The sequence below is a fragment of the Anguilla rostrata genome, chromosome 7 (genome assembly GCF_018555375.3).
Source record: "Anguilla rostrata isolate EN2019 chromosome 7, ASM1855537v3, whole genome shotgun sequence".
Classification (NCBI taxonomy): domain Eukaryota; kingdom Metazoa; phylum Chordata; class Actinopteri; order Anguilliformes; family Anguillidae; genus Anguilla; species Anguilla rostrata.
In genome coordinates this window covers 52,977,961-52,992,083 of record NC_057939.1, presented here as the reverse complement: position 1 = coordinate 52,992,083, position 14,123 = coordinate 52,977,961, and the positions used below count along the sequence as shown (strand labels likewise).

Here is a 14,123-nt window from a genome sequence, read left to right as displayed (position 1 = left end):
CGAGGCAGAACCGCATGTCAGAACAACAGCCTTGAAGACAGCAAAGGATACTGTTAAACCGGGCCTGAAAACAAGGGGTTTTTAATCAACACTGAAAGCTAACTGACACTTTTGGTCATCATGGACATGCAACTGTGTGTTCACCATCACCTGCTTTAAACACACCTGTTAGGACAATGATTGAAAACATGTCAATGCTACTTAGCTCAATATCCATCGCCAAAATACTCAGCAGGGTGTGTAGATTTTCTAGTACAACTGATCATTCTCACTGACCTCCTTTCACCAGGCCAGAACACCTGGCCAGGTGCTTGTGGTCCTCCGTTTCTATGTTCCAGGCGATGATCTCTGTGGTGGCAGTGTCCCATGATTGGCTGAAGGCCACCACGTGTGTGCCGGCCCTGTTGACGGCCAGCTGGGAAATGTAGTCCTGGCTGCATCCATAGATGGACCGCAAGTACTGGAAGTTCTGCATGCCGAAGAGCTCGATGTGGATTATATTATCGTGTCTCTTGTAGGGGTACCTGAGGGAAACCATTGTACAGAGGAGAATGCTTATCATGTGGGCTATCCTATTTAATCTCTTAACAAATAAAGTAGCAATGATTATAGGCTTATTTTTAAATGATGAGTACTGTATTATGAACATTACTGCCCAATTAGATACCTACACAATAAAATATATTTTCCTTAATGAGGCTACTGGTGGAATGTTTTATTAAATTTTTTGGATGGAATTTTTTAATGTACCTGCAGAACAGAAGGAGGTACTCAGCGGTTAGCTCCACCCCCTGCACAGAGGCGGCACCGTGGTGGGTTGCCATGGTGGACAGCAACTCCCCTTTTGCAGCACTGAGCACTGCCGCTTCCGCCCCACTCCTGGGAAGAGGGGTGGAGAGACAGAAGCTACATTGTAACTATGTTCTATGTCAAACTTCATTAAAATAAATAAAAAATTAACACAAAAAAATTAATACTGTACCATTGCTGACGCCAGTTCTACATCATTTATATTTTATATTATATATTTTTTTATATTATATTATATTTTCACCCAATCCATGAAAATTGACAGTATTAAAACAGCTTTGGGTTGCCATACTAAAGACTAAAGTTCCTCCTGGCCTAGGTACAGTTTCCACCATAATCAAATTGGTAAGTGATCCCATAACTGTAATCTTACCAAGGAATGAAACAAGATCAAAGATACAGAGCTCCTTTTTGCAACGGTGGTTCGCATGCATAACAACACCAGACTGATATTGTATGAGGCTGAGAAAATTGTTCCGTCTCTTGTACAGGATTACAGCCAATGGCATCTGAGAAGTCGTCCGTTTCAATAATTAAACAGTTCTTTTCAACCCCCAGCTCGAAAGCTGTTAGGAACCGTGCTGGACTGATTTGACACCTTGTATACAATTAGAGAAGGGCTATTATTTAAGAGCATGTCCTCTTGAAAAAAAATATACACCCTTAATGCCCAATCCATCAAGTAATACATGCAAACAAAACCACACAAAACAAAATTAGCCACGTGCCAAATTCGGCCACTTGCCATTTCCAGTGACGCTTTAAAGGTGCACTCAGAGAAAATTAATTCCTCTGACCTAATTTATGTCACAGGGAAAAAACCTAAACCATCAAGAGGCTTTTATATGCATTCACATCATTTAAACTCTTTCAATCTATGCTCATTATTCAATTTGTGACAGAATAGTCTAAAATATCCACTCTTCAGTCACCAAACACAATCCTCCTAATGATTCTTCCTTCAAGGCAGCATCAAGCTTCATTAATGTCCCTTTCAAAAACGTACCACGTTGAGGCTTTTGCCCTCATTTGCATTACATTACATTACATTTATTTAGCTACAAAACACAGGTTGGATAAGGTACAACACTCATTTCGTACAGCCATCACTGCTGTCTTTACCACGGCATAAAAAGGTTCCTTCACCAACGTGATAGCCGAAGGTCAAATGACAGCCAATGAGGTCGAATGAGAGCAGTCCAGCCCGGCACGGTTACCTGTAGGCAAACAGGACGTAGTCTTTGAAGGAGCCACGGGACACCAGGATGGTGTGGTCCTTGTGGATGGGGTCACATTCCATCGCTATGGTTACACGACAGAGCTCTCTGCAGGAGTCGGCCAGGTCAAACACCTGACAAAGGTACACACACAGGCTGGTGCATGGATTTAGCACTGAGTCATATTAGGCTCTCTAACCCTGTTCCTAGAGATCTACCATCCAGTAGGTTTTCGCTCCAACCCTCACAGAGCACACACCTCATCTGACAGCTAGAGATTTTGTTGAGTTGCTAATTAGTGGAGTCAGGTGTGCCAAATCAGGGTTGAAATGAAAACCAGCAGGATGGTGGATCTCCAGGAACAGGGTTTGTTACCACTGCTATTGCACATGCTGGTTGGCTTTACCTGTGTTGGAGCTGATAAGGGTGAATGTTAGAATTTTATGAATGTTAGCATGAACGTTAGCATGGTAGAATTACTTTTACTAAGTGGCTCCCATCGTAGAAGGCCACCAGAAGCTGCCCACCAGATGTGGTGGTGACCACCGGGACGTCCAGGGAGTCGCTCTCCGTGTAGAGCACCCTCCCCGAGGCCACCTCCAGCACCAGGAGGGTCTGCTTCATGGTCAGTGCCACCGCGGCGTCGTCCATGCACAGGGTGACGGAGTCCACGTGACCTCCGACCCCGCGCAGGGTCCTCACTGCGCATCCCAGCTCCAGGTCCCACAGCTTCAGCATCCCGTCGCGCGAGCAGGACACCGCTACCGCGCCCTTCTGACCCCCGGCGAGGGCCGTCACGCCGTCCAGGTGACCTGTGGTGGGGGGGGGGGGGGGCAGGCAGTCACAGGTTGTCCTTGGCAATCTCAGTTTCCACAAAAATTCAGATCACAGATTCCCGGTCAATAGAAAGAGCTGTAGAGGTTGTGAATGGGTACCTGCTAGCAGTGAGTGCTAATGATTCAGTAATGATGTTAGCAGTGAGCAGATGTAGTGGTTGCGGAAGGGTACCTGCTAGCAGAGAGTACTGCAGGCCTCCAGGGGGCATCATGCAGCTGAAGGAGGGCACAAGTACAGGGAAGGAGGAAGATCCGCACTGCGCGAGGAGGGTGTGCAGGTGGGAGAACTTTCGAGGGTCACCTGGAGGAATGCAGGTAGACTTACAATATCATCCATCCATCCATCCATTTTCTTAAACCGCTTATTCCTGGTCAGGTTCATGAGGACAGTGGCTGGAGGCTATCCCAGCATTCATTGGGCAAGAGGCAGGAGTACAGAAAGAGCAGGGGTGAGTGGTGGGCTCTGAGATGTAGGGGTACCTGGAGCCACCGGTCGGTCTTCGTCGATAATCCGGTACAGGCGTCCCGACAGCTGGGCCGCCAGCTGACAGGGGTCCCTCAGGAGGATGTTCCTGGACAGCTGCAGGGCCTGCCGCAGGACCGTCACATCCAGAAGCTCCCTGCGACCGACAGAGACACAGAGACATGCAATCCCTCCTTCCTTCATACACCTAAGCAATCAATCTGCTATACTGTGCATTTCAGCCTACCATTAAAATGAGTGCCAATTCATACTACAAAGTGTCTGTCATTATATCTGTCATGGACGGACTTGACAAAACACACAACACTATCATACAGATCTATTAATATTTGTCATTTTCTGGGGTGTCTGTATTTGCATTTTAAAAGATAATGCAGGAAATGAACTGGCAGTGACATAAGCTATCACTGCAATCTCCTTTCCTTTCTAAAATTTGATTGGCTTACTTTTCGACGATTATGCCCGCCTTCAGATCCTCTTCGACGAACAGGACGGACAGGCCCCAGACTTTGTGGAGCAGGAACTCGTAGTTGAACAGGCACTCGGAGAGAAACGGGGCGGCCTGGCCGGACCGAATCAGGTGGAACGGCAGGCCGTGAAGCTTGCGGAGGTTGAAGACGCGGCTCCTCGCGGAGTCCGTCTCCAGAGTCCACGCCAAGGGCTGGAAAACGTGGCCGTCTGTCCCCTCTGTCCCGTCCGGACCGGACGAGCCTCCGGACAGGAAGTAGCTGGCGAAGTCCCTGTGGACGGAGGTCTGGGCCTCAGGTGTCTTCATGTACCTCTGCTTGCACACCTGCGTCAGAACCGAATGACTCCAGCGGTAGACCAGCGTGTCGTCCGTCTCCACCTCCGTCAGGAGCTCCCCAAGGTCCCTCCTCAGGCCCGCCCAGAGGGCGTAGGGCACTTTGGGCGGAGTCGAGGGGCGGTGGGTGAGCTCCACCTCCCTCATCACTTGGCCGTCCTGGGGCAGCAGGCCGAGGAGCTCCTCCTCGGTGATCCCGTTTCGGGACAGCGATACGAGCGAGGCGGCCCTCCTCACCAGCCGGTCGCCGTGCGCCCCCTCCAGGCGGGACAGGACGTGGCGGTACAGCTGGGGCAGGTCGGCGGGGAGGGCCAGGCCGTTGCGGGGGGCGAAGGAGCGCCACAGCCTGGATTCGGCGTAGGCCGTGTCTATGTAGAGAGGGGAGGGGCAGGACACGCACGCCTGGCGAAGGATCTGCCACTGCCAGTCCTGCAGTCTGCGCCCGTCCTGCTCCAACCGCCGCTCCAATGCCTCAGTGATGTCCTCCGGGCTGAGGGGGGGCAGGGGAACCACACAGGGCTTCAGGGACTTCTGTTAGAGGGGTAAAGTACACGTGCCATTAAAAGGGAAAGTTCTGAATTTTTGATATCTCGCCCTATTTCCAACTCACTCATGATGCTGTTAATCAATAGAGATTGTCCAGCCTTGGCATCACACCGGACATGGAGCTCCTGCTAGTCAGGCAAAGTGCTTTTTAAATGAACAAATGCCATAGCGTTCAGATCCCATTATATATGTCCTACAATATGTTCTCTATTTTAAGGCTCATTGGTTCTGTCCAGACACATTTGTGTCAGGTGTGACTTTTCCAAGATCGCGCCTCTGTTACTCTGTAACACAACGATGGCTTTTTATAGGCATTTATCGGCTAAGCACTGGTGCTTCCACAGGCTCGGGAGATTTATGAGCCCTGAGGCCCTGGAAAAAAGAGAGGGAAAGAGTTATGGCTGTCAGCGGTGGCCATTCTGGCTCTGTGTCGCTGGAGCGGGGCTGATGTAGTGAGCACTGCATTATCCACTACATTACAGGCATTGATAAGAGCCGACACATAACTTTAGAGTCGAGAGGAAGGGTCATACACCCGTCACCCTGGCGACGGTCTGTTTGTTTTCCTTCTGAACTGTGTGCCGTGAGCAGAATTATGGCCCACTCTTCCTCATACGTTGGCGTCTTTTCAATACATTTCCTGAGAAGGCCTTTGTTCTGTTGGCCCAAAAACCACCATCTTGCATGCTACTGTACATAACAATCTCTCAGAAGTGTTTGTGTTGTATAGCGATATTTTTCCGAGTAACAGGCGTTTGACTTCCTGTTTCCTGTTTAAGCCGCGGGGGGCCCTCTCGGTGTACCTGAAGCATCTTTGCGCAGGCGGAGTCGGAGGAGGCGGACAGGAGGAGGCGCACGTGCGGGGGGAAGGGCCGGAGGAGCCAGGACAGGTCAGAGCCGTGCTCCTCGGACAGCTCGTCCAAACCGTCCAGGACCATCAGAACCGGACCGTCCTCCGGCACCAGCTCCAGCAGGGAGAAAAACTCGCTCACCAGCTGGGGAAGGTCCTTCAAGCAACACGTGTCACACAGTGAGCTCCATAATGTTTGGGAGAAAGACTTTTAATTTTTTTTTTCTTGATTTGGCACTGTGCTCCAAAATTATTGACTTGTAATCAAACAATCCACATGTGGTTAAGCTGCAGATTCTCAGCTTTTTTAATTTAAATTCTTGGCATGGTCCATGTATCTTGCATCCCTTGGGTGCAGATTCTCATCTTATAAAGAAATTTTGTCATGGTCTATGTATATTGTATCCTTTTTTTGCAAACCTGAAAATATGACTCACTGTTGAGGCACCAACACTATGTTGTTTATCATATATTATGTACTGTTTGATATTTTTTACTTCGACATATTAACATACAATTCATACAAATGTTGGCTGTACCTCGGACAGACGGACGTGATCAGCATACGCCTCTGCCAGCTGAAAACTCAGGCTCTGGAGCAGCAGTCTCACGTTCCGACTGTCACCAGTGTGCCCGACGAAGCGGACCAGGACCTTCACGTCTCTGAGGTTTTTTAAACAAACACATCATAAAACGTACATTTTTACAGAGTTAAAACAGAAACGTACATTATTAAACATCGAGAAATAATATCTCAGCAATTATATAAATACATTATTAAGCTATTTTTTGGAGATCTAATACCAACAATTACATTAATAAACAAACATTTTTTTTTAGAGATCCAAGACCAGTAATTACACTATTTCTACATAAACGTTTATACCAACTTTACAGAAATAAATACAGTAATTAAATAGTGAAATAGTTTTTTGTTTTGTTTTTGAAGAGTTGTAGAGGTTTTTATTTTTTCAGTATTCATCCTCCGTGTTGCTAGGCTTCTGACAGATTTTGGGGAAGGACAGCACACTGACCCTGCTACCCAGCCAGAGGCCAGCAGAGCAACTCGGGCCATGGTGGTGCTCTTCCCCCACCCCGCCTCCCCCAGAAGGAGAACAGGCCTCTGATTGGAGCTCTCCAACTCCCTCCTCAAATCCGATAGGACCGTCTCTCTGTAATCACAGCGCTTCTCCCTGGAGGAAGGAAACATAAAACCGAGCTGTGTTCACCCCAGTAGTGTGTCCAATACAAAAGCATCCATACAACAGTATCCATATTGACTTAGAGCTGACTCAGAAAACTGACTTGACCGGGTTGGTCACTGTAAAACAAAACCCTAAGCTGACCAGAGTCTGGGCTCCTCACAGTGACTCTTCCTGTAGAGACAGAGTTCTTCCTTGGCCCAATCCATCCACATTAGCTTTTGTGGCGGTTTTTGTGGAGTTGAGGTGTGCTGTGAGGCGTACTGTGGCAGACATTTTGATACGTGAGAAATGTGAGTGGATGAAAAATCAGAATTCAACTCACAGCTCCTGCGCGCGGTGAACGTGCTGGAGGATCTCGTCCTGCATTCTGATCCTGGAAGCTTTCCTCCGCTTGACATCCGGCGAACATTTCATACTGCTCACTTTAATGTGCCTGGGAAATTAGTGGGTCATATCGCTTCAGTATTTAACAGAAAAAAAGCATTTATGCAGTTCTGCATGATCTAAACCAGTCTGTTTCATGATCTCTCAGAGCCACTGTAAACATGATTAAACATATTTATCTAGCTTGATTATCAGGTTCTGATAAACGTCTTTTTACTATATATTTCTACAAAATGCATTGAGGGTGTCCATAAGCTAACAGCTAACCCACATAAAACAGTCACATCAGGTACCTGTACTTACCTGTTCAGGTGATTGATCACGATCCTCCTGAAGTCGGAGCAGAGGCGCTCGGTGTAGAACAGGTGGGATCGGTTCGTTTCGGGGTTCAGACCATTTCGGCCCCAGCCCACGCTCAACTCATAAATATTTGTGTGCCGAAGCTGGAGGAGGGAAGAGAAATGAAAAGCAGGAACCAGCGGTACTCTTACAACAGCCACTTCAGGTAAACCCTTTGACACAGATCCAACCTTTTTCATCTTCACAAGACTGAATTAAATGGCTAAATCTACAGACAGGACAACAGGAACAGTACTGCGTGCAAACCCTCACGGACATGGAATATACCACAATATATCGTAAATATATTGGAATATATTTTTGGAAAGGAAGGGTATCTTTCACAGCAACGTAATATAGTGCAATATTTATTGAATGTATTTTCAGTCTAGAAAACATGTAATACTTTGTTTATGGCCTTAAGTGTTGTAATACACTACATCTTTTATCACTACATATATTTTCAAATATATCCCGTTTCCATACAGGTACAGCATATGAAGTATGATGTATTTTATTGTATTTTATCGTCATTGCCCTGACCTTCGTGTGGATGCTTTCCATGAACCTCTGATGGCAGGAATAAAGGTTCTGGTTGACCTCAGGTCGCCCTTTTAAGATGTCTATGTATTTTGAAGCCTTGTCGCTCTTCAGATTGTAGGTGATGTCGGAGATGTTCCTCTTGTACCAGTGGCAGTGTTGCTCAGGCGGGCCTTGTACACTGAGGCCCTGCTCTACCTCCGACGCCAGCACTGGAAGGCACATGCACAAAAACAACATGATAAGCAGCCGAATGCTGGGCTTCACTGGGGTGTGTGGCATATTCAGACGCACTTTCTGAGCACACAGGTGACCCTCAGGTGACACACACACACACACACACACACCCGTCCTCAGAAGTCAGATAGACTTCTCCTCACCCAGTCCAAACGCAAAGGTGACCACCACCCCCCCCACACCCACACACACACAAGTACACACACACACACATGCACACACACATGCACACTCTCACACATACACACACACACACACACACAAGCATATACACACACACACCTGTCCTCAGCAGTCGGGCAGACTGCTCCTCGCCCAGCACCCCCGGGCCATTGCGCTGCAGCACCCCCCACAGGCGGACGCACACTGACTGCCACGCCCTCTTGGCCTCTCGCCGCCGCGCCCCGTCCGTACTGAGCATGTCCGAGAAGTGGGTGCTGAAACAGAAAGCCAAGCCAGGCTGGAACGGCTTCCGCGCGACTCGCTAACGCTACGAACCGAGAAACCCAAACCCCTTCGGCACCAATAACATTAGCACCATTTACATTATTCATTTCCCCCTTCCACCGCCATCTTACATATTTCATATATCGCATTATATTCATTTTATTCATTCATTTATTCAATTCCCAGTTAAATGCCCTCTTCAATGGCTATAAAAAATGGCATGCCTACACTGTGTTGGCTCCTGAACTGTGATTATATATCACAAGTTACAGGGTTGCGATGTCCTTTTTTTTGGTTTGCTGTAAACGGCGGTGTTATCTAGATGTTTATCTAGGTTTTATGTGCACAGTGCCAGCGTGGAAATAAATCCCCGGCAGGTCAGGGGCAGGCAATTGCTCCATTGATTTCTTTCAAAGTGGATTAAGTTTACAAGTTAAACCCTTCCTCCGCGGACTCCAGTTTCATAACAACGCAGGCCCCCGACTCTGGAACCGTGGAAACCAAACAAAGCGGATGGTCTCCAAGTTTAGAGAAAAAATCATTACGGAGTCAAGTGCTGTATGTCAGCGAGCTCCAACCTGTTCGGCCAGTCGATGGGGAACACAATACTTGAATGAGTAGATGCTTTTCAAAATATGCCTAATATTCCTGCTCTTGTTTTTTTACCAGGAAAAATTAGTCTGGTTTCTGCGTATCTGATACGTCAGAGGAGGTCAGAGGTCAGAGTTCGCCCTTCACCACCTCACCTGACAGGAAGGAGGCAGTAGACAGGAGGAAGGCAGTTCTCGTCCAGCCTGTAGCACGTCCGCAGGAGGTTCTGGTCCTTATCCGCGTCGGCCCAGCACCGGATTCCCAAGGGCGTGGCGCCGACCTCCTCGTCGTCGGTGAGGGAATTCTGGGAAACCTCGCTGGCGCTCAGCAGCGTCGAGCTCTCGGCCGAGTCTGTCTGGCTCTGTCCCAGCTCGGAGGCGAAGCTGCTTGTGTCGCTGACGGCGAAGCTGGACTGGGACTCCAGACCCAGCTCACTCAAGCTCATCTGCCTCCTCTTAGACAAGTCCTGCTTCTCTTTCTCCAGCACGTCGAGGACGGCCTCAAACTCCTCTGCGGACATGCTGAGCGGCAGAGTCTGCACTTCGTGCTTCTGGCCTGTGATCAGCTGTGAGACATAATTAAGAGTAATCACCAACAGGACCTTGAAAGGCAGGGTTAAACAAGGAGCTCCTTTGGATTCAGAATGTTATTCCTTTGAACTGCCGGTTTTTTTGGAATGCTTCTTTTTTTCAAAATTCTAAGTCAGTGTTCTAGAACTCCACTGCTTTCAGTTACCAACAGCGATTGTTACATCAGCATTAAAACGTTCAGTTAACATTCTAATTACATATTTGTGATTGTACACCTTAAAGCAGGGGTCCCCAATTTTATACAGAAAGATCAGTGAAAGGTGGGCCAGTGGAAGAGAGCTCACGAAGAAGAGGTGCCCCAGGGCCTCCTGGCACTCCCGGAGGGCCTCCACGTGCAGAGCCGCGGTGTCGTTCCTGTCGGTGATGGCGTCCTCCACACCCCGCCGCAGATCCAGCATCCGCAGGTCGTACCCGCGCTGCTTACAGTACACATACAGAGGGGGGTAGGCCTTCTCCACCAGCGCTGTCCTCTCAGCCACCGTGTCTGTGTGGGGCAAAAAGGGTTTACAGAAACTTACACACATCCTCATGAGCAAACGTGCACATACACGCATACACGCACACACACGCGCACACATGCACACGCACGCACAGATGCACACACACACACACACACACACACATGCACACGCACGCACAGATGAACACACACACACACACACATGCACACACACAAATACACACATATACGCATGCACACACACACCCATGCACACACACAAATCTCCAACAATGCAGAGAGAAGGAGGGTGCACTCTGATACCAGATGTTATTGAGAAAGCTATCAAGTTGACTTAAGCAACCGTCTCTACCCTCTGCAGGCCAACCCCAAACCCCAAATAAAGATCAGACATGAACGTTACCTTTATATCCACCGCAGATATAGATCATGAATCTTCTCTTCCGGGCACAGCAAGGTAAGGTGACGTTCCCTCTGATGATGTCACTGGTGGTGCAGCCAGGTGAACGAGGCCGTCCTTCCTCGCACACACTCTTCCTCTTGCTACAGCTCGCAGAGCCCAGGAGGGCTCTCTTGCGCAGACTGTCTGAAGGGGCCCCCGGCCTGGGACTGACCACCGGGGAGAGGCCAGTCCCGTCCCCGTCAAGGCCGACCCCCCCTGCCGCCTCACCCACCCCCAGCACCGTCAGGCTTCGCAAGAACCCCGGAGGACAACCCGGAAAGCTCTCTGCCCCTCCAGCACCCAGCAGACCTCCGAAAGACTTGTCCTGAAACAGCATACGAGATTTCTGCAAACACAACAGACTGCGAAGCAGCTTCAAATAAGAAGAGCAAGATTTGAAAATAGTGGCATCGTTACATTAAAAAGAAAACAAGTATAACAAAAGCTTTGACATCTCTTGTTTCCTTGCCTCAGTAATGGAAAACAAAAAACTTGTCTGCAGTGTATTAACAAAATTTATGCAGTTTGAATATGCACAGTGAATGCAAGCTGTGCCATATGGGATTATGAGCTGGTACTGAATTGGTCCTAAAATAGACCCTTCCTCCCTCACCTTTAATAAAACGCTTTGTTCCTTCAGTAAGCTCAGCACATCCACCCCCGTCTCTTCGGATTTTAAATTCTGCTCGGTGTGACTGATACGAAGCTGCTGCAGGCGATGCTGAAACAGGAACACAAACTCAGACGGCCTGCATTAGTCATCTGCATCTCCACGATAAAAGTAGACCGATTCTCCTCCGACGGCAGTCGTTACTGCTGTAAAATCTGTGAGCTTAAAAAAAAGTCCCCTGACTTGTAAAAAAAAAAAGCAGGCTGACATATGGTAATGCTGAGCACTTACTCTGAAATGTGCTTTTATCTGCGAGTGGGCCATCATGTTCACTCTTAAAGGAGGAATGCTCCTGTGGCCTTCGGCCTTCTGCTGTTGAAATATACGAAAACACAATAAAAAAAAGACAAACGATAGACGACTGAATAAATCTATAATAAAGGATAACATGACACGACTATTTTTTTTTTTTTGCAATGCTCCCACCTTATTTCTCAGCCCTGAATCGAGCAGATGGTAAGCCTCCTGTTTGAGTCCAGTCGGACCAGAAGCAAAGAACAACTCCTGAAGTCTTTGAAATGTGGGTTTCCTGTCACTCAGCTCCTATAAGGTTAATGCAATTTTAACAGGGGCACGACTGCATGCACTGCTTTCCCAATTAGTTCAGGGAGACAATAAGTGTATGCAGTTAAGAGAAGAACATCACAACATTTACTAAATGTGTGTATCATTGTAGGTAGTACAATAAAGTACAATAAAACTAAGAAAAGAGGGAGTAAATGCATGCATAGGGTAATTAGCAAAGAAAAGCAATGTCACGTGGTACATCCTGTTGAGTTTCTTGCGCTTTTTGGCTGGTCTTTTTGTAGTGATTCACCCTACAGTCCAGATCAAATCCAGCATCAGTGTTGAATGTGGTCAAGAGAGCCACAGGGTGATGCACAACTAGCCTTCTCATCCAGAGAAGCAGAGTTTCATTTGGTAGGGATCTCTTCTGTCATTAATTAATGTATTTAAATATATTTTAAATATATGCATTATATGTAAGTGTACATACATATGAAATATACTGATTTAGCATAGCCTATATATGACATGTATTTACATATATTGAATACATATATACACTTCCACATAATACTTAAATGCATTTAAATACATGCTAATTTATGCATTTCATACATACAGTACATTACAAAATATATTTAAATAGATTTTGAATTCATCTTTAAATATATTACTTTTCTGCACAGGTAGAGAGCGACCTTAAATAGTGAACGAGTAATAAAATCATGTATCAGTGGAAATGTCTGCATAAAGCAGCTGAATATTTTCACCTGACGTGAGTTCGAGCAGCTCTTGGGAATAGGCGGAAATGTTACCACTCCGCTGTTCTCCTGGAAACACAAGATGTGTTAGAAGGTAACATTTCCTCTCATCTCGAAACACCACTCGCGGGTATTTTATTACTGTGTTAACAACTTTAGCCCACCTTTTCTCCGTTTCCCCGGCTACAAACTCATTTTTACTGAATCATATTTACGAACTGTTACCCTCACAGCGTGTATAGAAGATGAATGCGATTATGAATAAAACACTGAATGTTAAAATGCGGATTTAAATGGTTTACTTGGCACTGCATCAGCCTTAAACCGTAAATAGCATATTATGTGGTCTATGATTAATTTAATTCAAGCAACACTTCCACATCAAAATTAATAGTATCAACTTTGAAAATGCAGTTTTTATGGATTGCATTTTAAATGCGCTAAAGGAACAAGGGATATGATATTTGAATTTAATCTATCATTTAGCAGCGTGACACAAGCCAAAATTGTTTAATCTTACTTTCCGTTTTGTGGAAACATTGTTCTTTGCTTTGGAGGTCCACATCATTTCAAGGTCCAAACGCACAAATCACATCAATCAGTTCGTTAGATCAGACACGCCAGTTCCACGCGCGTAAAAATTAGTTTTCTCGAAAGCAGCACAATATTGTCATGTTTGCGCAACGGCGACAAAATCGGGTTACAAGAGCCCTTTTCCTGTTGACATTTGTGTCGAGGTTACGAATACACTTGACGGTATCCGAAGGCTCGCGTCCAGTGATGGTGTGGTGTTCTTTGAGGAGTGAAACTCGACCAACTCTCCCTCCTACTGTACGATAAGTGCGCCTATGTTGCAATGGCGCATTGGTGTAATACTACGCATTACTTTGCAGGTTGTTACTACTATATGATTATGGGTGTGTATCCTTTTACAGGCAACAATGGAAATATGACATCATCATTGATTCATTTTGAAAGCGAGTTTGTTGTGAAGACGAAACTGAGAAAGAAATTATTTAAATTAACTGTCTGACAGCATTGTAAAAACCCAAAAAAATCAAATCACAGCAGTAAAACAGGTGCACTTGCAGTGCTGAATATTTGCGCCATCTACTGTCCAAAATATGTAAATATTTTCAGAATATCTGTACATTATCGGTACAGATATTCTGAAAACTTTTACATAGTTTTATTTACACAGACAACCATTTTATAAAATGTCCACATAGCGTAGCTAAACCCTGTGCCTGAATGCTGGTTTGGTCACCTTCTATTGCCCTTAGACAGGGGCCTCCTTTTCATGAAACACAATCAGGTTTTCTGCTTCTAATCCCATTGAAATATATTACCATGGAAACCAAATTTGTACACTCTGAACTAACAAGAATGGAATTAATTTTTTTTC

The 14,123-nt window shown here is 46.5% G+C and overlaps 1 protein-coding gene across 2 annotated transcripts in view; it reads right to left on the bottom strand.

Moving 5' to 3' along the window:
- LOC135260033 (uncharacterized) overlaps nt 1-14,095 on the bottom strand; it is a 20,449-nt gene extending 6,354 nt beyond the window's left edge. For both annotated transcript variants that reach the window (XM_064345113.1, XM_064345114.1), the window contains exons 1-23: nt 13,239-14,095; nt 12,728-12,787; nt 11,877-11,993; nt 11,682-11,762; nt 11,394-11,501; nt 10,742-11,105; nt 10,163-10,362; nt 9,444-9,853; nt 8,533-8,687; nt 8,017-8,225; nt 7,438-7,577; nt 7,073-7,183; nt 6,580-6,738; nt 6,085-6,208; nt 5,499-5,702; nt 3,794-4,680; nt 3,344-3,483; nt 3,036-3,164; nt 2,508-2,839; nt 2,028-2,161; nt 751-879; nt 277-524; nt 1-30 (exon numbers count right to left, since the gene is read on the bottom strand). The exon at nt 1-30 is cut by the window's left edge and continues 136 nt beyond it. In XM_064345113.1, coding sequence (XP_064201183.1) covers nt 1-30; nt 277-524; nt 751-879; nt 2,028-2,161; nt 2,508-2,839; nt 3,036-3,164; nt 3,344-3,483; nt 3,794-4,680; nt 5,499-5,702; nt 6,085-6,208; nt 6,580-6,738; nt 7,073-7,183; nt 7,438-7,577; nt 8,017-8,225; nt 8,533-8,687; nt 9,444-9,853; nt 10,163-10,362; nt 10,742-11,105; nt 11,394-11,501; nt 11,682-11,762; nt 11,877-11,993; nt 12,728-12,787; nt 13,239-13,286 — 4,519 coding nt within the window. In that variant the 5' untranslated portion in view covers nt 13,287-14,095. The remainder of the gene's footprint in view (nt 31-276; nt 525-750; nt 880-2,027; nt 2,162-2,507; nt 2,840-3,035; nt 3,165-3,343; nt 3,484-3,793; nt 4,681-5,498; nt 5,703-6,084; nt 6,209-6,579; nt 6,739-7,072; nt 7,184-7,437; nt 7,578-8,016; nt 8,226-8,532; nt 8,688-9,443; nt 9,854-10,162; nt 10,363-10,741; nt 11,106-11,393; nt 11,502-11,681; nt 11,763-11,876; nt 11,994-12,727; nt 12,788-13,238) is intronic.
- Between the last annotated feature and the right edge of the window lie 28 nt (nt 14,096-14,123).